The sequence below is a fragment of the Copadichromis virginalis genome, linkage group LG10 (genome assembly GCF_057382275.1).
Source record: "Copadichromis virginalis isolate Kocher_CV1m ecotype Utaka linkage group LG10, C_Virginalis_male_GT1.1, whole genome shotgun sequence".
Taxonomy (NCBI): Eukaryota; Metazoa; Chordata; class Actinopteri; order Cichliformes; family Cichlidae; genus Copadichromis; species Copadichromis virginalis.
In genome coordinates this window covers 20,461,971-20,484,083 of record NC_140627.1, presented here as the reverse complement: position 1 = coordinate 20,484,083, position 22,113 = coordinate 20,461,971, and the positions used below count along the sequence as shown (strand labels likewise).

Below are 22,113 nucleotides of genomic sequence, written 5' to 3'. Positions count from 1 at the left end.
CCACGCTGTGGAGTACTTGGACGCGTGTGATGGAGCATTGTCCTGCATGAAAATCATGTTTTGCAGACTTCTTTCTGTACCACTGCTTGAAGGAGGTGTCTTCCAGAAACTGGCAGTAGGACTGGGAGTTGAGCTTGACTCCATCCTCAACCCGAAAAGGCCCCACAAGCTCATCTTTGATGATACCAGCCCAAACCAGTACTCCACCTCCACCTTGCTGGCGTCTGAGTCGGACTGGAGCTCTCTGCCCTTTACCAATCCAGCCACAGGCCCATCCATCTGGCCCATCAAGACTCACTCTCATTTCATCAGTCCATAAAACCTTAGAAAAACCAGTCTTGAGATATTTCTTGGCCCAGTCTTGACGTTTCAGCTTGTGTGTCTTGTTCAGTGGTGATCGTCTTTCAGCCTTTCTTACCTTGGCCATGTCTCTGAGTATTGCATACCTTGTGCTTTTGGGCACTCCAGTGATGTTGCAGCTCTGAAATATGGCCAAACTGGTGGCAAGTGGCATCTTGGCAGCTGCACGCTTGACTTTTCTCAGTTCATGGGCAGTTATTTTGCGCCTTGGTTTTTCCACACGCTTCTTGCGACCCTGTTGACTATTTTGAATGAAACGCTTGATTGTTCGATGATCACGCTTCAGAAGCTTTGCAATTTTGAGACTGCTGCATCCCTCTGCAAGATATCTCACTATTTTTGACTTTTCTGAGCCTGTCAAGTCCTTCTTTTGACCCATTTTGCCAAAGGAAAGGACGTTGCCTAATAATTATGCACACCTGATATAGGGTGTTGATGTCATTAGACCACACCCCTTCTCATTACAGAGATGCACATCACCTAATATGCTTAATTGGTAGTAGGCTTTCGAGCCTATACAGCTTGGAGTAAGACAACATGCATGAAGAGGATGATGTGGACAAAATACTCATTTGCCTAATAATTCTGCACTCCCTGTAAATAAAACTGAAGTGAATCTAAGCTAGCAAACATTTAATTTAACTGACAAATTTCCTTCAACACAAGAAAGAGTCGAAGATGCCTACACATGGAAGCAAAGCATGGACAATGAACTAGAAAGCTATTGAGATTATCAATGCAGCAGAGACGTGAATATCATAGACCTGAACTGATTAACGAAGAAGTCTTTAAAAAAGCAAACACCAAAAGATCACTATGTAAGAACATCAGAGACAAGCAAGAGAAGCAAGATTCTTTGGACACACTATGAGAACAGGAGGACTGGAATGTGATATTACATCTGGAAAAATTTGAAGGGAAAAGAAGCAGCAGACGAAAAACCATCAGTCTGGACGAAGAAAACACAGAATGAGCTGCTGCACTGTGTGAAAGATAGGGCATCTTGAAGGACCATGATCTGTTTCAATTGTGCAAAGCAGTTAAGAAGATAGTTCACTCTTCACAACAAAGCGTTTTGATGAAAAGTAAAATGGTAAATGGTAAATGGTCTGTATTTGTATAGCGCTTTTACTAATCCCTAAGGACCCCAAAGCGCTTTACACGTCCAGTCATCCACCCATTCACACACACATTCACACACTGGTGATGGCAAGCTACGTTGTAGTAGAAGTACAAGTAGTAAAAGTAGTTAACGTGTTTGTGAAGGTTCTCAGTCATCCAGGTCATCGTAGTCAAAGGAGCTTGCAAAGAAAAGCGTCTGGACTTCTTTAAGTTACTTGAAGACGTTTCACCTCTCATCCGAGAAGCTTCTTCAGTTCTAAGGTCAAATGGTGGAGAGTCCCAGATATAACCTAGTCCCCCCACAGAGGGACAAAAGGACCCCCTGATGATCCTCTAATCGCCTGAGCCAAGGTGTGAAAATGGGTGTGGGTCCCAATCAGCCAGGGTTTCGGGTAAGGTCATTGTGAATCCTGGCCCCACCTTATCATGCGATTTCCTGAGGTCAGATGGCCCAGGATGTGAGTGGGCGTTAAGGTGTCTGGGGAGGGATCTCAAAACTGGATTATAGATGGCAGAGAGTTGGTGTCGTAAACCCCCGCCTCTGTTCAAAGATGGTCGCTCACAGTGGACATAGATGGCTTCCTTCACTCCTCTTTCAAACCATCTGTCCTCTCTGTCCAAAATGTGAACATTGGCATCCTCGAAAGAGTGTCCTTTATCCTTAAGATGCAGATGGACTGCTGAGGCTTGTGAAGTGTTGCAGCTAATGAAAAGTAGTTAACATTAGCTGCAAAAGAAACCCCCTGACCCCCCATATGATGACATGCTGAGGAACTATAGATCTTTCTATTCAAAGATGATACTTAGTATTTCTTTCACAACTGAAAATATCAGTATATAATAAATGCCTGCTTTCATCTCAACACAACTGTGGGATTCTGCTACTTTAGTTCTGTTATGTAGGTAAAAAACTTTTGCAAGAATATTTTAATAGCATGTTTTTTATGGTTTTATTTAAGAAATGATACATCTACTTATTCCAGCTCTGCATGTCTTGCAATTAGACCTAAATAATTCTCCTCACATTGATTAAGCGTACTACATTTTAACATAAAATGTGGCTCTAATGTGCTGTAATTTCTCAGAACTTTACTGTTAAAAACAACAACAACAGATGTTTTCAGATGTTTGAACGGCAAAAATGAAATCATTCTGGGGTGGGTTTAATCCTATTTCTGTCTTCCTTTCACTCTCTACTGATTCATGTAAAGTCTCTGCATGACTCACTGGAGATCTCAGTCACACATGACTATCCATCACAGCTCTGCAGTGACTCTGTGTGTGACGATAATGATGCCAAACCAACCGTAACGGCAGTTTAGGAGCAGTCACAATAACAACAACAGCAGCAAAAATGCCAGCAGAGAGATTAGAGTATAAAAGATTCCTGATCCAGGAAGAGCCTGAGTCAGTTTGTGCACCTGCAGTGTGATGGGTTGTTAATATTGTGACCCTTCTTTAAGTTAATATTAAAAAGGCCTTTAAACTCAGAGTTTATATGGAAATGTTGCACCCTAGAGGAAGTCAGGATTCACTGCAGAGATAATTTCTGTTACAGGTTTTTATTTTTTAAGATTCAGGTGAGTGGAATAAAATGACTTCCAATCGAAAATATCCAGATTTCATGCTTGGAAAAAGCCCAGCTTGGAAAAATATGTTCTAGGCAAAACTTTTCACTCAAGAAATATCAGAGGAAATTTGTAGGTGTTTACTTCCTTCTTTGTAATTAGCACTCAATATGCAGGCTTTTTGTGGGACTGTTAAGTGTGGGTCTTTGACAGCTGACAGCAGGTGGTTTCAGAGTCTACTGAAGGCTCTACTGAGGTTTTGATATCTGTGCACGTGACACAGAGTCGACTATATGGACACGGCAGGCTCTTCACATCAGCCTGCTGAGTTTGCTCATCTCTTTGTCAAGTCTGCGCCGATGCTGCTGCTGCTATCATCAGCAGAAACACACGCACACATGTTCATATATCCCTGTCCCATCTTACATTCAGACCTCAACAAATCAACTCTGATCAGAAATAAGTTCACAGAAATGGACCTACTGCGGTATTATGTGTAAAAAGTGCACACGTATCTTGCTTTTGCTCTGTTATAAGCTTAATCAGGAAATTACATGGGCATCCACATGAATGCACACACACACACACACACACACACACACACACACGGGCGTGTGCGCACACACACACGCACACATAGACAGAGAGTCTGGACAATGTGCTGACCTCAGTAAGCCATTTCTAAATGTTTATTGTTCAGAGCAGCAAGAGAAGAGAGAAGGGGGGGACAGTAGCAGCTGCTCACTCTGTTTTCGCTCTGTGTTGTTCACTTTTTTAATGACACAGTGAGGAACAAATAATGTAAACAAAACTATTTATAATTCAGGCACTTTGAATAAATGTAAATAGAGTCTAAAAACCAATAAGATGCTTCGCTTAATGGGAAGAATAAAATTATTAAAATAAGAGTCTGTCTGCTTCATCTCTTGATCAATTTGTATAAAATTCCCCTTGTGTTATAAAACCCAACTGCACCAAACTATTTGAAAGTGAAGCTGCCAGTTGCAGCTCACCAGTCAATGCCAAAGCACTACCAGACCTGCCAATCAGGCCTTTGAACTGGTGCCACTGGCCCCGGTTAACCTTTATTGTTGATTTATTCAGTCTTAGAGATATTTTAAAAATAGAAATAGCTACTGCCGTTCATAGCAAAAAATAAAAATAGAAACAGTTAAGCGGAGAGCTTTGCTTTTCTGGGATTTCAAGCTTTCCAACAATGTCAGCACCTTCCTGTTTCTAATCCAGCATTCATAGCGTTGATCCAGTTTGTGTCCATCATCAAAAGTAGGTCAGTTAGATTCCTGATCTGAGTCTTGACCAACTAAATTCTCACATCTGATTAACACACTGCACTTGTAATAATGTTAACAGTGTGTGTGTGGGGGGGGGGACATGTAGTCACACACCTATGAGTCATACTGTAGTAATAAATAAATAGGATTTTAAATTTGATTCTGGATTTAACAGGGAGCCGCTGAGCAGAAGCCAATATGGGAGAACCTGGAAAGTTCATTCTGTTCAACTGGAGTTAGCATTTTTAGTGGGAGACCCACTCCCACCAGTTGGACAGAGTCAAATATCAGGGATTTGCTTACCTGGACGACTGTGACGACCATCAAGACCAATATGGGAGAAACATGCTATCTCTTCCTAGTTCCTGTCAGTACTCTGGTTGCAATACTTTGGATCAACTGGAAGCTTTTCAGATAGTTTTGAGCACAACCTAATAATAATGAATTTCAGTAGTGTGAGCTAGGTGTGAGTGTGGTTTAGTTAAGCAAGAGGTTGGATACACCCTGTACAGGTTGCTAGTCTATTACAGGGCTATACTGGTTTGATTAGTCTAATAATAGTAATAACTGTGATATATCACTCGATCCATCCATTTTCTTCCATTTATCCAATTGAGGGTCATGTGGTGCAGGAGCCTATCCCAGCTGCTATAGGGTGAGAGCCGGGGTACATCCAGACACCATTATTTACTTTTCATAGTGTAATCACAAATTAACCCCAGCACATGTCTTTGGGGGAAAGCAGGAGTACCCGTAGAGAACCTCGGGGTGAACGTACCATCACAGAAAGACGGTGGATTCAAGCCTTCTTGGACCTTCTTGCTGTGAGGCAGTAGCCCTGATATTATTTGAAATCATAGAAAACATCACTTGGCTTTTCAGTGGATTCAGTGGTTTGCACAAGACTGTTGCTAATCCTCCACCTTTGTACCATGACTTTGAAAATCAAAGAAAACAGCCACATAAAGTATTTCACCGCTGAGCTGAATTTTTATGTGGGCCTATCTCATAATAGACCCACATGCCCGTGTGGAAAGCCACCCTCTCTTTTTTCCTCTAACATATAGATTTACCACAGAGGTGCATGTAGCGCAGTATAGCCGTGGGTCCTCTTTGTGTTTGCATGAATCACCGTGTGTCTGCGTGTTAACCCCTCTGTGGCTAAACAATGGAGTCCAAAGCAAAGTGCTGACATGAGTCCAGGCATGCCTGCCCCCCCCCGGCCCCTGACACCCGTGGGTGTATATATACCCCCCGTCCACACTGCCTCCGCACACTGTTCAGTGGAACCCTGCGACACACAGCTCACCAGTTTGGGTAGGTCCAAGTTGTTAAAGTAGTTACCAATACAGCACAGTTTCCCAGTCTATGAATGTAATGTAGCCTAGGCCTCTAATGCAACAATCCAACTAACAACAGGTGGTCTTACGAGAACAGAAGGAGGCCAGTGTACCTTGTTTTATTACATTAACTATAATATGAGGAAGTTATTTTAAAACAACAAGTGAAAACAGCAAAGAAGAGTGAGCAGGAGGCTTGAAGTGGTGTGACAAACCTGGGCTTTAAATTTATGGCACAGCAAACAGTGAGCCACAGGTTTTGTGATTTTGACCTTCTCACATCATTTCCCGACTATTTATGTAATTTTACTCTGCAGGTACTGCTGAAAAAGAGGACAACATGGCTTTGACAAACCCCATGCCCATGGGCCCTTGGAAGGTAAGCATATGCTTTACACATCATGGGATGCAAGCAGCAGCACAAGTTTTTAGTTTATGTACAGTAATATCTGGTTCAGGCTGTACTCAGTTCACCCTCTTTGCTTTTTGCAGATCACTGTGTACGATCAGGAGTACTTCCAGGGCAGGCGTATGGAGTTTACCGCTAGCTGCCAGAACATCATGGAGTGTGGGATGGAGAACATCCGCTCCCTGAAGGTGGAGTGTGGCGCGTACGTATCCGATGAGCTTCCTTGCTCTTCTGGAAACCCTTAAACTGTTTAAAGAAACTAAAACGGAGTGTCTTTCCTTCAGATTTTGGGTGGTTTAGATAGAAGGTGCGCTCATTATTCTTTTCATTTGTTTCTGGCTTCCAGCTGGGTGGGCTACGAGCACTCCAGCTTCTGCGGCCAACAGTTCGTCCTGGAGAAGGGAGACTACCCCCGCTTTGAGGCTTATAGTGGCAGCAACTCCTACCGCATTGAGAGAATGATCTCCTTCAGGCCCATCTGCTGTGCTGTAGGTTAACACAGCACACTATAACGGCCATTAGCTGACATCAGCTTATTCTCAAATTCTACTGAGACTTCTTTTTTCTCTCTTTTGCACAGAACCACAAGGACTCCCGCATGATCATCTTTGAGATGGAGAACATGATGGGACGTCAGTTCGAGATGTGTGATGATTACCCCTCCCTGCAGGCCATGGGCTGGTTTAACAACGAAGTTGGATCCATGCAGATTCAGAGTGGCGCGTAAGTTCACGGTCACTTTAGATCACCTTCACACAGCTGAAAAACACACAGCCACTAGAAAGCATTGACTGCTTACCTGATTCAAGCGTGTGTCTGTGTGCGTGTTTTCCTGCAGCTTTGTGTGCTACCAGTACCCTGGCTACCGTGGCCACCAGTACATCATGGAGTGCGACTGTCGCGGAGGAGAGTACAAGTGTTACCGTGAATTTGGCTCCCACGCCCAGACTCCTCAGATTCAGTCCATCAGGAGGATCCAGCACTAAGAGGAGAGCGCTTTCTTTAAACCTCCTTATCGCTCCACTCTTTCTCCCTCTCCCTCCTTCCTGTGCTTCCATCCCTCCTTATCCTCCTCCTCCTGTCCCGCAACCTCCATCTTCCAGCTAGTCAAAGCAGGATCTGGGACTGGACTTCAGGTGCTTACTGGCGTCAGTTGTGTCATAGCACTTTTTTTTTAAAAGAAACATCATAAAAGAAAAGAAAGATGTAAGAAAGACAGACAATAGGAATGACAGAAATGAGAGAAAAAAGCTGAATCAGTGTGAAAGAGAGGTGTCATCTGGCGAGGCTGCAGAAATGCAAAAACAACACAGACTTTTTTGCTCTTTTTCACCACTGCTGGCATCATCATCATCATCATCATCGTCACTGTCTTCTACATCAACCAGACCACCAGTGCCGCTGTTACTGTGATATAATTACTGCCTGTGTTCAAGACGATGAATAAAGAGAATGAGCAAAAAGACAGAGAATCACAATGCTGACACATATCTCAGTTACATCTGTTTGTGCTTTTTGTTTTTTTTCTGATACACTTTAACTTTAAACCAGCCTGTAAAGCTGCATCATCTTATAGAGTGACTCCCCGAGCCAAAGATAGAGCTGCCAAAGTTTACATGAGGCTAAATATAAGAGGCTGAATTTTGGGTGAATGTGTATGAAATGGAGTGAAGCAATTTCCAATACAAAAACAAAGTGTGTAAAGCTCAAATAAACATGTCTTTAATGACCTGTTTAATACTACAGAAGTAGGCATTTTTATCTATTCTATAGCTGGTTAAATAAAAGTTTTGACAGAGTTAAAGTTAAACACCCACAGCAGCTGCAAACCCCCACATTACCTCTTCAATAGTCTAATTTAAGCACATATTGCTACCAATAAATCGGTATACCCAGTGGTTTATACTTCAACATGAAGATTTTAGAATTTTATTTATCTAAAATTCTGAATGTAGGATTTTCTACATTTTTAAAATTAGCTTTACCGTTACTGATGCCTACTCTATATCAAAATTAGTAATCTCTGAAAGCGACATACATCTTGAAACCACTAGAGGCCGCTGTGGGATAGAAAGACAAGTGCGACAACTGTATCTTCTTGACGGCTGATGATGACATGTCAACAACAAACATGGCAGGCATCAATAACTACTGGGAAGGTAAATAATGGTGCTTTGTGTAATAAAAACCCCAAACAAACACACAAACAAACAGCTGCCACCATGTAAGGCTTTTGTTATCCAGGTCATACAAACTCAGCAGTTCAGAAACTTTATTTTATCCGCGGTTAGAAGGTGTTTTTAGCCGGTTTCGAGCTAATCTGTTAGCGTGTTAGCCTTCGTAGTTCAAAAGTCAGTAGTCAGACTTCAGCTTCCCCCTTTAAGCCAGCTTACGTGCTACCAGAGTTTGTAAACCTTTCTGTTTCATCCTCCGTTTACTGTTTATAGGCACGTAACAGGAAGATTTCAACCAAACAAGTCTTGCATCGTTAAGTGTAAACAAACAGGAAGTTAATAGTTGTTTACACATATATGGTCATTCATTGCTGACCACCAAATCAGTTACCTCGTTAATCGGATGAAGGCTTTCGTAATGTTATGGTTGCCAGTTATTATCTCCTTACATTTGGCTGAAATCAAAAGTGAGCCCAATTTTCTGTTTTGATGATCATAATATTATGAAAAACAGCTATTTTTATAATCATAAAAATAGTTTCTACCTGTACTGTGTAGTCTGTGGTTTATCAGCTTTTTGTGGATGTTTGTTGTAAACCAGTGGTTCTCAAACTTTTAAATCCAAGATCAAACTTTGGATCTCTGATACCATCTCAAACAGTAAAAGAGAATCAAAGTTTCTTTTCATTGGATAAAGGTCAGCACACTGTCAGCAGCAACCCATAATAATTCAGTGTAAAGGATGTTATTGGTAAATGATAATTAAATTGTGCTATTTAAAATACACTTTACAGTGTAACACTAACCCTGCAACAATAATGTGAACTAAATAGTTTAATTTAACATGCTTCTGGTATCTTAAAACACCAGAGTTTCCGAGGCTTTATGCTTAATGCTTTCACTAACCACGTGTAGTCGGTGACCCTTTAAAATCCTTCGGCAGATTGAAAGAATTTGTCCAGAATTTAACCAAACTTGAACGCAGTGATCATCTAATGGGTCTTCCACAAAATTGTGCTCAAGGCCAAGGTAACGTTTGTCCTTTTACAGACTCTTGTACATTTTCACGGCATAATGTTGTTCCACACTACTTCCAGTTTCACCAAATTCTCACTCTTGGTGTTGTGAACAGTATCCAGTTGTTCACTCAACCGTCTTTCTGTGCTTCACACTTTACAATAACCTGTAAATCATGATGGATCATGACCGAGATGGGCTTCTCCTTCACCGACACTCTGGGTTTACATAAAATGATCTGCCTGGGTCTTTCTATCCTTACTGGACTCCTGTAGATCTGGCATGATATTGAGGGTTGTCTAATTTATTTGTTTTCCATTTATTTTCTCCCCCCGTCAGATTTGCGTAAACAAGCCAGGCAGCTGGAGAATGAGCTTGACCTCAAGCTAGTCTCCTTCAGTAAGCTTTGCACCAGCTACAGCAGCAGCCCAGACCGGCGGATGAGAGACAGCAGGTTGGCAGCGCTTTCCCCTCTTCACTTTAAACATGTACCCTCTCTCAAAAGAAATCTTGTTGGATATTAAAAAATCTTTGTGCTTTTAGAAGCTTTAGAACGTATAATTGTTGACTTATTGAATTTAAATTAAATTTTCTTTTTTACATTTTTGCTGAGCATCCTTTCTATTTCCGTCTGAAATCAGGTCTGACTCTCTGGGCTCATCTCATGACAACTCGCTTGTGGCCATGACGACTGAGCTGGACCAGCTCTTAGCCAATGTGAGTTAAATGTGGCACACGGTATGGTCACGTATAGGATGCCTTTAGTTGCAGACAATTGTGTTATTCTATGTTTTTAGAGTCAAACAGACTGTTAGGCCTGAAGCCTATTTGTTAAATAATTTTTTTCGAGTAGTCGAACATTTCAAATTATAATCCTGGGCTGTTTTGAAATCACATTATCTCTTAAAAGGTCGTCTGTGCTTCTGTGGCTACGTGATAAGAATTTAATCCTTTTTTGCAGCTTACAGCAGTCAATGACAAAATGGCAGAATGCACTAGCACCCCTGGAATTTCGTCACACAACGCAGGATTGATGCACACCTTACAGAGGCACAGAGACATTTTACAGGTACATAGACTTCCTTCACTTTGTTGTAGGCTGTGCAATTAATAAAACTTTAATTTCATTTGCAGTTTTGCCGGACGGCACAGTGGTGTGGTGGTTAGTGCTGGCGCCTCACAGCAAGAAGGTCCTGAGTTCAAAGTTCAGGGACATTATTATTATAATTACTGTTTCACAATAATCACTTTTAGCCCTCCACACTTTAAATGTTATAATTAATTACGGTTGAACTTTGGGCAAATCCACATTCTAAAAACAATTTTTTCATGTCTTTGAGTGATCATATGATTAGTATTTTCCCCTCGGTCAAGGACAAAATCTTTCAGCTATTTATTGGAACATTCTGCGCACTTTGAAGATGCATTTATGAAATATGTACTGTATTTTGCCCCAATGTTTTCCAATCATGTTGTTTGCTAGTGATATCATGTCACACTGGCTGTAGTTTATCGTGTTTTATTTTGCAGGACTACACTCATGAGTTTCACAAAATCAAAAGCAACTTTTATAGCCTGCGAGAGCGAGAGGACCTTCTGGGCTCAGTTCACAGAGACATCGAGTGAGTTCCCTTCCCTCTCTGATCAATAAAAGACTTCATGTTGTTAGAAAATACAACCGTGAGTGAAGCGTCAGTCACGCAGGCCTCGAGGCTGGTCAGCGAGGCCCTGGTAACCTTGCTAGATAAAACTGTGTATTGCCCAAAAGGTTGGCAAGTGTTTGTCAGCACTCACTTGGTGAAACTGGCAACAAAGAAATATATGGTGCTGCTGTGGTTGGCTGTAGTTTGTAAGAAAGATTCGACTTGCTAGCCAACCCTGTCTTCAAAGTCAAAGTTGTGCCTTTTGAAGTGGTTGCAGCAGTAAGGCACAACTTTTATTTTAAGTGCTTCACAATAAAATAAAATAAAAAAAACAGCTAATATTTAACTTTGAGGAGGTGGAGCCAAAGAATACTGTCAAATTTTTTAAGCTAATGGAAATTAATTATTGTAGGTTCTTCTTTTTAGCTCCAAGTGCAGCGCAAGTGTTGTGTAAAATTATTTATTGTGCTACTTTGTGAATAAATTTGGTGGCAAATGTAGTTTAGGCTTCTCATTGATATTGATGATAACTCTAATATTTAATATTAGAAGTTCTCTTATCTTTTTAGGTGTCATTTCTTTTATCTCCCATATGTCCCAAGATGTTACAAAAATGTGTTATTAAATCACTTGCTTACTCTCCTGCTTTACGTATGCAGAGTTTTCCTTTTCCTCCTGAATTCCTTCCATGCCTACTTTTTGTTGTCACCAAATCTAACATTTTCAGCTTTCCTTATTTTTGTCCCACTTTTCTGCTCTCTTCTCATCCCTCCTCCTCTCGTCCGATGTTATCCCTGACCAGCAGGAGGCAGAGATGTCTATTCAGTGTCTGGTTTCCCCTACCCTTTAATACTCTGCATTCCCGCTATCATATTTCATCCTCTAATAAGAGACACCTCTTATTAGCCATCTTCCCTCCTCTTCTCTGTATCTGTCTATGTCTCTCTCTTTCGCCGGGGATCTCTTTCCTAAGTGCCTTCTACAGTAAATCAGACCACAAGGCTTTCATTGAGCCAGAGCTGAGGGAGAATGGTTACATCTGGCCTGCCTGATGCAGAGAAATGCTTTTTCACTAGAGGCAAGGAAGAGCAAGAAAGTCAGACAGAGGGAATGAGACTTTCTCCTGATTTGACTTTGATTGATTACAAAAATGATGAGAGTGAATTTTAATTATTCCCACTGAGATTAGAGGTGTGGAGGAACAGTGAAAGGAGTGGGCCAACAGAACAGAAAATAGATGGATTAAAAAGATTATTAGTCCAAATAGAAATGGGATGGTGGTGGTGTAAATAAGAGATGGAGGACGGAGCTTTGGGTTAAGCACTTAGAAGCTTTAATGCAGGAAGTACATCAGTATCCCGGCATGTGTTTTTAGGATGGAGGGAAATACCTGCAGCACTGATGACGAATCATATCCTTCTCTTGTCACAGGGAGGTTGACATATTTCGATGTTAAGTATATTGTCTAAGCATCTGCACACACTCATGTTCCAGCTGTAATGACGTTTTTGGTGCTAATCTGATGCTGGAGTTTACCCTTCTTTAATTTTCTTACTCAGGTCCTACAAAAGCAGCTCAGGGGTGAATAACAGGAGGACAGAGCTCTTCCTGAAGGAGCACGAGCATCTAAGAAAGTAAGACACATCTTTAAGAAAACCAGTTTCACACTTATCACAAGAAGATTGAGAGCTATTTTCCAAAATTCCTCATTGTTTACAACCCCTTTATGTGAGAGTTGAATTCTCTGTGATGTGTCTGCGGTATTTCCACTGATGTAATAAAAAATGACTGCATCAACTCAGACACTTCCTGTTTGTAGTTATAGCTTTCTGTTCAGCTCGGTTGGGTTCTATTTATAAAAAAGAAGCGATGCAGCTATTATTCAGAAGCTCGTCTTGCTTGTGTCAGTGTGTGCTGGCGTGTTCGGAGCTGTGGTGACAAACAGGTTTCATGTTGTGGAAATGCTATCCAAAGGGGAAAAAGAGAACAGGTAGATTATGGTTTGATCTAGGAGTTGAAGCTGTATCGTGTCTTTCATAAATTTGAATGTCAGTGGGCCCGCTTGAATGCTTGTTTCTAGACTTGGGACCACATCTGAGAAGGTAGACAAATCATTTGAAAGAGCCCATCGACACAGAGCACTGTCCGTCTGTGTCTTTTAAAAAATGATTTCCACATTGTATATTCAGTACAGGTGCACGATTTGAGCCATGAGCGCACTTGTTGCCAAATGCAGTGACCTGATTGGTTTGATCTGTTTATTCGGATCCACAAAATCAGAAAAATTGTGCTTGGTTTGAAAAAATTAATGCCGCAATTTTTCCAGCGAAAATATGTGTTGAGTGTGAGCGGCTGCATTAAGAACAGGTGAGTGTGAAAAATATTTTAAACCCATCCTGCGTGTAAAGGCCTTAACAGTACTCACGTACGTTAGATTGCAGGTGTTTTTTTCTCCTTCCAGTATCTTCTTCACCAGCTGTCGTGTTACTCGTGTTGCCAGTGCTGGCTGTGTTTTCCCCTTCAGAAGTAAAAAGATAATAACACAACCTACTAATTTTACTGCACAGATTCTAAACTCTGAAGTCTGCCCACTCCTGATAACTTTTCAGCAAAATGACAGAGAAAACAGACCGCTCGCACTGCTAGCATTCCCCCAGGCAGGGCATCCAGCGTTGCTTCCACCCCCCTGTTTTACATTAGTTGCCAGTATTTGACTGGGCTCCCATTCCTCCTTTTAAAATACAGAGAATGACTAAGAATTCAGAAATCACGAAACAGCCCACCTTTAGTGTCTCCTGAACAAAATAACACATTGAGCTGGGGACTCACACTGCCGGTGCTTCCTGAGGCAGTGAATACAAAGTGGCTTCCAGTTTTGGTTTGACCACTTTGGAACTGGGGGGGGGAATAGACCAGACTCTATATCGTATATTGGCTTTATGGGAATGACTGCATTACTGCAGATAATGAAAACATGGTTTAGGTTATTTTAGCAGCGAGAGACACAACTCCCACGCTCCCATCACCGCTGTTCCCTGAAGCAGTGGATCCGCAGTTTGTTCCTTCCCCTGAGTTGCCATTGGACTGAGATCCAATTCCTCCTTTTGAAATACAAAAAATAATAAATAAAAAAGGTAATTATTGTCTGACTCTAGGACAGAGCTGTGCTGCGGTTGCATATCACCTGGTGTAAATGATGGATACGAAATGGCTGAACTTCATGATTAAAATTTCTGTAGAAACATGCGAGTTGTTGAGATTATAATGAAGGTCCAGTCTGATGATTATTCATCTGTGCTCAGATGAGTCAGGTGGTCAACAGTAATTTCTTTTATCCACTCATTTTGGCCTCTCTATATAATTGTTATTAAAAATCTTTTTTAGGGGGTCAGACACCTCCAAGTCACACCACAAACCCTCGATACATCCCAAATCTGAATTCTCACGTCACTCTGAAACTTTTTTGTTGCAACAATGAACCGAAACTTGTGAGTCAGCATTGTGGTGGCAGAAAACAGCAGAGTTAGTTGTTCAGAATGAATTGGAAACACCAAAAAGGGCTTTCATTTGTTTGTTTGTTTTGTCATTTAATCTTTAAAGTAAATGTGACTAAATCAGAGAGCCTGCACAGCTCACACATTTATTATTCAGTTTCTTGTGCAAGGGAATGCCCCACCTATCAGAGATCTATTTACAAATCCTTACTTTCATAGATCCTGTATATTTTATGTTTTGTGCAACAGCTTAAACAATTATTGTTTGCATTTAGATATATTAGAAAAATAAACTAGAAGGCTATATTGATCCTAGCTGTGAGTTTAGATCAATATATTGATATTTGATGATGAACACATGCCGTTTTCTGGTTGTTTCAGCAACAATTAAAGGTAAAATAACTGCACAGATATTTCAAAGGGCTGAAAGTGGTCAGACTTGTTTCTCCAGGCAGTTTGGATTAATGTAATATCTGAGTCTGATTAAATTATCGTAAGATTTCGTAGGTATTTTGTTGTAAATAACAGTCTTGAACACTTTTTTTTTTTTGCCTGTCCCGTTTGGCTTTTTTGCCATCAGAATTATTGTCTAAAGGCGAAGAAAGATGCCCAACGGATTTACTTTACCAAATGGACCATCCCAGCCTTGCCGTAATGGTCTATTTGATTCACCTTTTATTGTTTATTTTATTTTATTTTCACTTGCTAAATACGGGACAGATTTGACTGGGGAAAAGAAAGAGGGAAAGAAAAACAGCGAGAAAGAGGGACGGGGATAAAGGGCAAAAAACAAAAAACAACAAAATAAGCAGACAAAAAATACATATATCGATCACCTGGATCACCTGTTGAGAAAGAAAAAAGAGAAAACAAGCAGGAAAAAAAAGAGCAACATAATAAACAACATCACGATGATCTATGGGAATATAACAGTAAATAGTAAACATTATTGTGCAGCACGTAGGATCTACAGCGCACAGTGTGCTTTGAGGTAGGAGCCAAAAAGGGTGTAGTTTGTGTGTGTGAGCATCTGTGTGTACACCTGTGAGCATGAGCGCGCTTGTATTTAAAAGGTTCCTTCATGTAATGATCTGCTAGAGGGTGTGGGGAGCCACAGCCCCGTCCTCAGCACAGACCCTCCCCTAGCCCCGCTGCACGCAGCCATGAGGAAACCGTCACCTAAGAGCCAACAGAGCCCTTAATAGGCCATGACCGCAACCCCGGGTTGAGCCCTCCGAGGAAGATGCTCCTGGGGAATCCCCCGACGCCCCGTCAGGGATTAAGACTTTTTTAATGGTGATAATGGTTTTGTTTGAAAAGTCTGGAGAGCCATTAAAGTGTTTAGCTACTTCAGTGAAAAATCCACCGTGTCAGTGTTGAGATATGCACCACAGCTTTGAACTTACCAACTGACGCGGCAGTTTGTCGAGCCGGGAATCCAACATGATTAGTCATCATTTAGGTGCCTTTCATTTTACATTTTCCTTAGTTAAACATTTATGAGTTTCTTTGAGATTTCATTTTCAGGTATTTTACATGGTTGCTTCTGAATACTTCTTATTAACTTCCCATTTATTTACTTTTTCTTTAATGTGGAAGTATATCAGTTTTGTTTAATATCCATTTAAAAAATTCATACAACCACAACAAGGTCATACAGGTCTAGAGACCATTCTGCAGCCACCATGCGAATTACAATTCACTGAACATGTTTGCTCGGCGAGTTCAGATAAGTCGACGTCTTCTGTGCAAACTGCAGGTGACTACAGCGGTCCGCTAGCAACCAAATTATTCACAAGGCCGCCACAAGGAGGCCAGTCATTAGGCTCGTGTGACACTGGGTATCACACTTTTTGGCCTTAACGATGAGAACATGTTATGCCTTTTTTTTTTTTTTTTTAATGAAGCAAAAAGCAGTTTTGACTTTATTCTGATTTGTATTTATTTGTATTATCTTTTTGTTTTTTATTTGTTCCTAACAGAGGCAGTGTTTTTTTAAGAAAGGTCAGAGCAAGTTAAAAAGAAAAGAGTCTATACCTTTATATAAAGTGTTATATGAACATTTTAAATACTGCGTTGTATTTGATGAGTACTTCAGCTAATGCTAATACACTTCCCTGAGCCAACAGTAACATTATTGACAGTGCCAGTACTGGACTTGTTGAAATGCCAGAAATGTGCTGAGATGCGCGCTGCCGTGATCACTGAACATGATTCAGAAATAAACCACCCACTTTAAGCACCTTCCCAACCGTATGAGGAAAAAATAGCCCACCTGCTGTCGCAGTGTGGTTATTTCTTCCTCCAGTGCATCCTTGGTTTGTTTCGGATAAACAAGCGTTGCTGATTTTACCCAGAGAAACATTTTCCTCCTGTATCACCTGTGGAGGAGGAGCAGACATCAGCAAAGACAAACTATTAATACTCTTCAGACAGTTTAGACTCTCAGATTGAAAATTGAGGAGTTAAATTTACCTTTAACAGTGAAACACAGTCTCAGCAGCGGTCTCTGCAAGTTGAGGAACTGTTTTTATTGTCAATTTTATGAGATATTGGGCGTGCTGTTATTTAGATAGATGGAGCTTGAAAGAAGAATGCACATAAAATCTGAGGCTCTGTGAGGCTGATCTGAGAAACCACTGTTGCACTTTGACTTGTCGAAGGTGTGAACATGTCAGTGATTGATGAGGAGATTCTTGTTTGGGATTCGGTGGAGTAAATGCACTATATGAACAAATGTTCAATACTGAATGTAAGAAATGAGGTTAAAATGTGCGGCATCGTCTCAGTATTGAGGGCTGCTAAAAGGATTCGATTTAGCTATTAGCTGATCGACAGACAACACGTTGCTGCTGCTCAGTTTATAAATGTTTTGGACTGCTGGTGTTTTTCTTCTTCTTATTAGTGTGAATGCTTGAAAAGCATTCACAGTATTGTTCTTCTAATCTTTATTAGTGTGAATGCTTGAAAAGCATTCACAGTATTGTTCTTCTAATCTTTATTATTAGTGTGAATGCTTGAAAAGCATTCACAGTATTGTTCTTCTAATCTTTATTAGTGTGAATGCTTGAAAAGCATTCACAGTATTGTTCTTCTAATCTTTATTATTCTATTTTATCTATTCCGTACGTTTTTTGTACTCCTACTCCTTCAAAACCGTTCAACTTAGAAAAACCATTCAAACACCATTAGATTCCTATTCTTTTGGACATGACTGCTTCTATTTTTCTCATTTTTAACATTTATATTTTTAATTTTATTCAACTTTATTCAACAAAAATTTCCCATGTATTTCAATGGGGAGACCCTTCAAATTCTCATTCAATTTACTCATTTTTAAACTCTTACTACTTCCACATACATTGACATAGAGCCACCATTCAAACTTTAAAACGAAGACAAGACATTCAACTATTCAACTTGTATTTATCTTTTCAATATCTATTATACTTTTTCTTCAGTTCCAGTTTAAGTTTCATGATGTTTTTTCACCCGTTTCAGAGTTTATAATGGGTGTGTATGGGACGGAATGTTGGGGCTAGAGTGAGGCAGCTCAACTGCTAGAGTGAGAGGAGCAAAAAAATTAATCTTAAAATCTTTTTTAAAACTGCTGCTGTGTCCGCAGCGTTTGCTCTACAGGTATGATTTTACCCTCAAAACGTAGCCATGGCTGTCCTCTTTCATCCAATGTGTTTACTATTGTACTAGGTGTTATGGTTCTTTCATAAATGTCGCCAATGCACAGCCTCCTCCCTCCAACTCTTCCATAGACTCCAATGTTAAAATGGCTCAGAAGGTTCGTTTGAAAATCAGAAGAGCATGGTGTCTTTCCACTGTCACCACGTCCATATAATAAACTCCACAGACATGAAAACTGAGAATTTGGTAGACTAGAAGCTGCTGTCGCTCACGGTGAAAGAATTTCGTCAATACGACTTTTACTTTTCATTTGGGAACGATTTGTTTCGGCCTGACTTTTCTGTTCATTTTAAGGAGCAAAAGTGAGGCGCATGTCTGTGTCGTGTGTATGGAGCCATTGGGTGCAGTCACTATAGCAACCAGGCTCACACCTGCCTGCTTAACGAGCTCTCTCTCTCTCTCTCTCTCTCTCTCTGCCAAGATTTATCTTAAACACTTCTCTTTCAACTGCTGCTGTGTCCACAGTGTCACAGCCATCATTTTACCCTCAAAACGTCGCCATCGTTGTTCTTTTTCCAACATCTTGTCTTTCAAAGCTCAGAGATGTAAACTTTTTAAACTGTGTGGGTCCAAGTGGAGGGATCACATTTTAGTCATTCAGTGATTCAAAGAATATGACCTTTTAATATTCTTTCAGATGTTTTCTGACTCTAAATGTTCTTTTCTCATTTCTTAGGTTTTTCTAATTTACAATTAAAACATTTTCAGCTTTTTTCCAACTTCTTCTTCTGTGTAACCTTCAGCTTTTAGCAGTTCAGCACTTTTGTTTTCAGGTTAAATTCAGGTTGTTTTTTTGTTTTTTTATCTCATTCAAAATTTTTAACTCAAAATTCAGCAATTAATTCATTTCAGTCCATACATTCAGATTCAAGCATTCACACTGCAGTTTCTTCAGAAAATGCTCTTTCTAGTTAGTGTGAATGCTTGAAAAGCATTCACAGTATTGTTATTCTAATCTTTATTATTAGTGTGAATGCTTGAAAAGCATTCACAGTATTGTTCTTCTAATCTTTATTAGTGTGAATGCTTGAAAAGCATTCACAGTATTGTTCTTCTAATCTTTATTAGTGTGAATGCTTGAAAAGCATTCACAGTATTGTTCTTCTAATCTTTATTATTATTAGTGTGAATGCTTGAAAAGCATTCACAGTATTGTTATTCTAATCTTTATTATTATTATTAGTGTGAATGCTTGAAAAGCATTCACAGTATTGTTCTTCTAATCTTTATTATTAGTGTGAATGCTTGAAAAGCATTCACAGTATTGTTCTTCTAATCTTTCTTATTATCTATTATTCCATATTCCGTACGTTTTTTGGCATCTAACTCCTTCAAAACCGTTCAACTTAGAAAAACCATTCAAACACCGTTAGATTCCTATTCTTTTGGACATGACTGCTTCTATTTTTCATATTTTTAACATTTATATTTTTAATTTTATTCAACTTTATTCAACAAAAATTTCCCATGTATTTCAATGGGGAGACCCTTCAAATTCTCATTCAACTTACTCATTTTTAAACTCTTACTACTTCCACATACATTGACATAGAGCCACCATTCAAACTTTAAAACGAAGACAAGACATTCAACTATTCAACTTGTATTTATCTTTTCAATATCTATTATACTTTTTCTTCAGTTCCAGTTTAAGTTTCATGATGTTTTTTCACCCGTTTCAGAGTTTATAATGGGTGTGTATGGGACGGAATGTTGGGGCTAGAGTGAGGCAGCTCAACTGCTAGAGTGAGAGGAGCAAAAAAATTAATCTTAAAATCTTTTTTAAAACTGCTGCTGTGTCCGCAGCGTTTGCTCTACAGGTATGATTTTACCCTCAAAACGTAGCCATCGCTGTCCTCTTTCATCCAATGTGTTTACTATTGTCCTAGGTGTTATGGTTCTTTCGTAAATGTCACCAATGCACAGCCTCCTCCCTCCAACTCTTCCATAGACTCTAATGTTAAAATGGCTCAGAAGGTTCGTTTGAAAATCAGAAGAGCATGGTGTCTTTCCACTGTCACCACGTCCATATAATAAACTCCACAGACATGAAAACTGAGAATTAGGTAGACTAGACATGGCTGTCACTCACGGTGAAAGAATTTTGTCAATACGACCTATACTTTTCATTTGGGAACGATTTGTTTCGGCCTGACTTTTCTGTTCATTTTAAGCAGCAAAAGTGAGGCGCATGTCTGTGTACGTGTGTATGGAGCCATTGGGTGCGGTCACTATAGCAACCAGGCTCACACCTGCCTGCTTAACGAGCTCTGCCTGCCACTGTACCAAGATTCATCTTAAGCACTTCTCTTTCAACTGCTGCTGTGTCCACAGTGTTACAGCCATCATTTTACCCTCAAATTGTCGCCATTATTGTTCTCTTTCCAACACCGTATCTTTCAAAGCTCAGGCATTTAAACTTTTTAAACTGTGTGGATCAAAGTGGAGGGATCACATTTGAGTCATTCAGTGATTCAAAGAATATGACCTTTTAATATTCATTCAGATGTTTTCTGACTCTAAATGTTCTTTTCTCATTTCTTAGGGTTTTCTAATTTACATTTAAAACATTTTCAGCTTTTTTCCAACTTCTTCTTCTGTGTAACCTTCAGCTTTTAGCAGTTCAGCACCTTTGTTTTCAGGTTAAATTCGGGTTTTTTTTGTTTTTTTTAAATCTCATTCAATATTTTTAACTCAAAATTCAGCAATTAATTCATTTCAGTGCATACATTCAGATTCAAGCATTCACACTGCAGTTTCTTCAGAAAATGCACTTTCTAGTTATTATTATTATTATTATTATATATTCCGTACGTTTTTTGGCATCTCACTCCTTCAAAACCGCTCAACTTAGAAAAACCATTCAAACACCGTTAGATTCCTATTCTTTTGGACATGAATGCTTCTACTTTTCTCATTTTTAACATTTATATTTTTAATTTTATTCAACTTTATTTAACAAAAATTTATAATGTATTTCAATGGAGAGACCCTTCAAATCCTCATTCAACTTACTCATTTTTAAACTCTTACTACTTCCACATACATTGACATAGAGCCACCATTCAAACTTTAAAACGAAGACAAGACATTCAACTATTCAACTTGTATTTATCTTTTCAATATCTATTATACTTTTTCTTCAGTTCCAGTTTAAGTTTCATGATGTTTTTTCACCCGTTTCAGAGTTTATAATGGGTGTGTATGGGACGGAATGTTGGGGCTAGAGTGAGGCAGCTCAACTGCTAGAGTGAGAGGAGCAAAAAAATTAATCTTAAAATCTTTTTTAAAACTGCTGCTGTGTCTGCAGCGTTTGCTCTACAGGTATGATTTTACCCTCAAAACGTAGCCATCGCTGTCCTCTTTCATCCAATGTGTTTACTATTGTCCTAGGTGTTATGGTTCTTTCATAAATGTCACCAATGCACAGCCTCCTCCCTCCAACTCTTCCATAGACTCTAATGTTAAAATGGCTCAGAAGGTTCGTTTGAAAATCAGAAGAGCATGGTGTCTTTCCACTGTCACCACGTCCATATAATAAGCTCCACAGGCATGAAAACTGAGAATTAGGTAGACTAGACATTGCTGTCGCTCACGGTGAAAGAATTTCGTCAATACGACTTTTACTTTTCATTTGGGAACGATTTGTTTCGGCCTGACTTTTCTGTTCATTTTAAGCAGCAAAAGTGAGGCGCATGTCTGTGTACGTGTGTATGGAGCCATTGGGTGCGGTCACTATAGCAACCAGGCTCACACCTGCCTGCTTAACGAGCTCTGCCTGCCACTGTACCAAGATTCATCTTAAGCACTTCTCTTTCAACTGCTGCTGTGTCCACAGTGTTACAGCCATCATTTTACCCTCAAATTGTCGCCATTATTGTTCTCTTTCCAACACCGTATCTTTCAAAGCTCAGGCATTTAAACTTTTTAAACTGTGTGGATCAAAGTGGAGGGATCACATTTGAGTCATTCAGTGATTCAAAGAATATGACCTT

The 22,113-nt window shown here is 39.9% G+C and overlaps 2 protein-coding genes across 2 annotated transcripts in view; both read left to right on the top strand.

The window, feature by feature from the left end:
- The first annotated feature begins 5,535 nt into the window (after positions 1-5,535).
- On the top strand, positions 5,536-7,077 carry cryba1b (crystallin, beta A1b). Its single transcript, XM_085471404.1, has 6 exons — positions 5,536-5,659; positions 6,000-6,061; positions 6,175-6,293; positions 6,438-6,579; positions 6,672-6,814; positions 6,930-7,077. The coding sequence occupies exons 1-6, from the start codon at positions 5,536-5,538 to the stop codon at positions 7,075-7,077; spliced, it is 738 nt and encodes a 245-aa protein (XP_085327530.1).
- Positions 7,078-8,169: 1,092 nt separating this feature from the next.
- The window catches only part of LOC146700378 (Golgi SNAP receptor complex member 1-like), an 80,018-nt gene continuing 66,074 nt past the window's right edge, over positions 8,170-22,113 (top strand). The window contains exons 1-6 of the mRNA XM_085470549.1: positions 8,170-8,250; positions 9,622-9,736; positions 9,924-9,999; positions 10,244-10,351; positions 10,813-10,904; positions 12,485-12,559. Coding sequence (XP_085326675.1) covers positions 8,208-8,250; positions 9,622-9,736; positions 9,924-9,999; positions 10,244-10,351; positions 10,813-10,904; positions 12,485-12,559 — 509 coding nt within the window. The 5' untranslated portion in view covers positions 8,170-8,207. The remainder of the gene's footprint in view (positions 8,251-9,621; positions 9,737-9,923; positions 10,000-10,243; positions 10,352-10,812; positions 10,905-12,484; positions 12,560-22,113) is intronic.

Excerpts from the sequence above, each read along its gene's own strand:
- cryba1b (XM_085471404.1), top strand. The coding sequence starts at position 5,536 with ATGAGTCCAGGCATGCCTGCCCCCCCCCGGCCCCTGACACCCGTGGGT. Across the intron at positions 6,294-6,437 it reads CTGAAGGTGGAGTGTGGCGC|CTGGGTGGGCTACGAGCACT; the intron begins GTACGTATCCGA and ends TCTGGCTTCCAG. Across the intron at positions 6,580-6,671 it reads TCAGGCCCATCTGCTGTGCT|AACCACAAGGACTCCCGCAT; the intron begins GTAGGTTAACAC and ends TCTTTTGCACAG.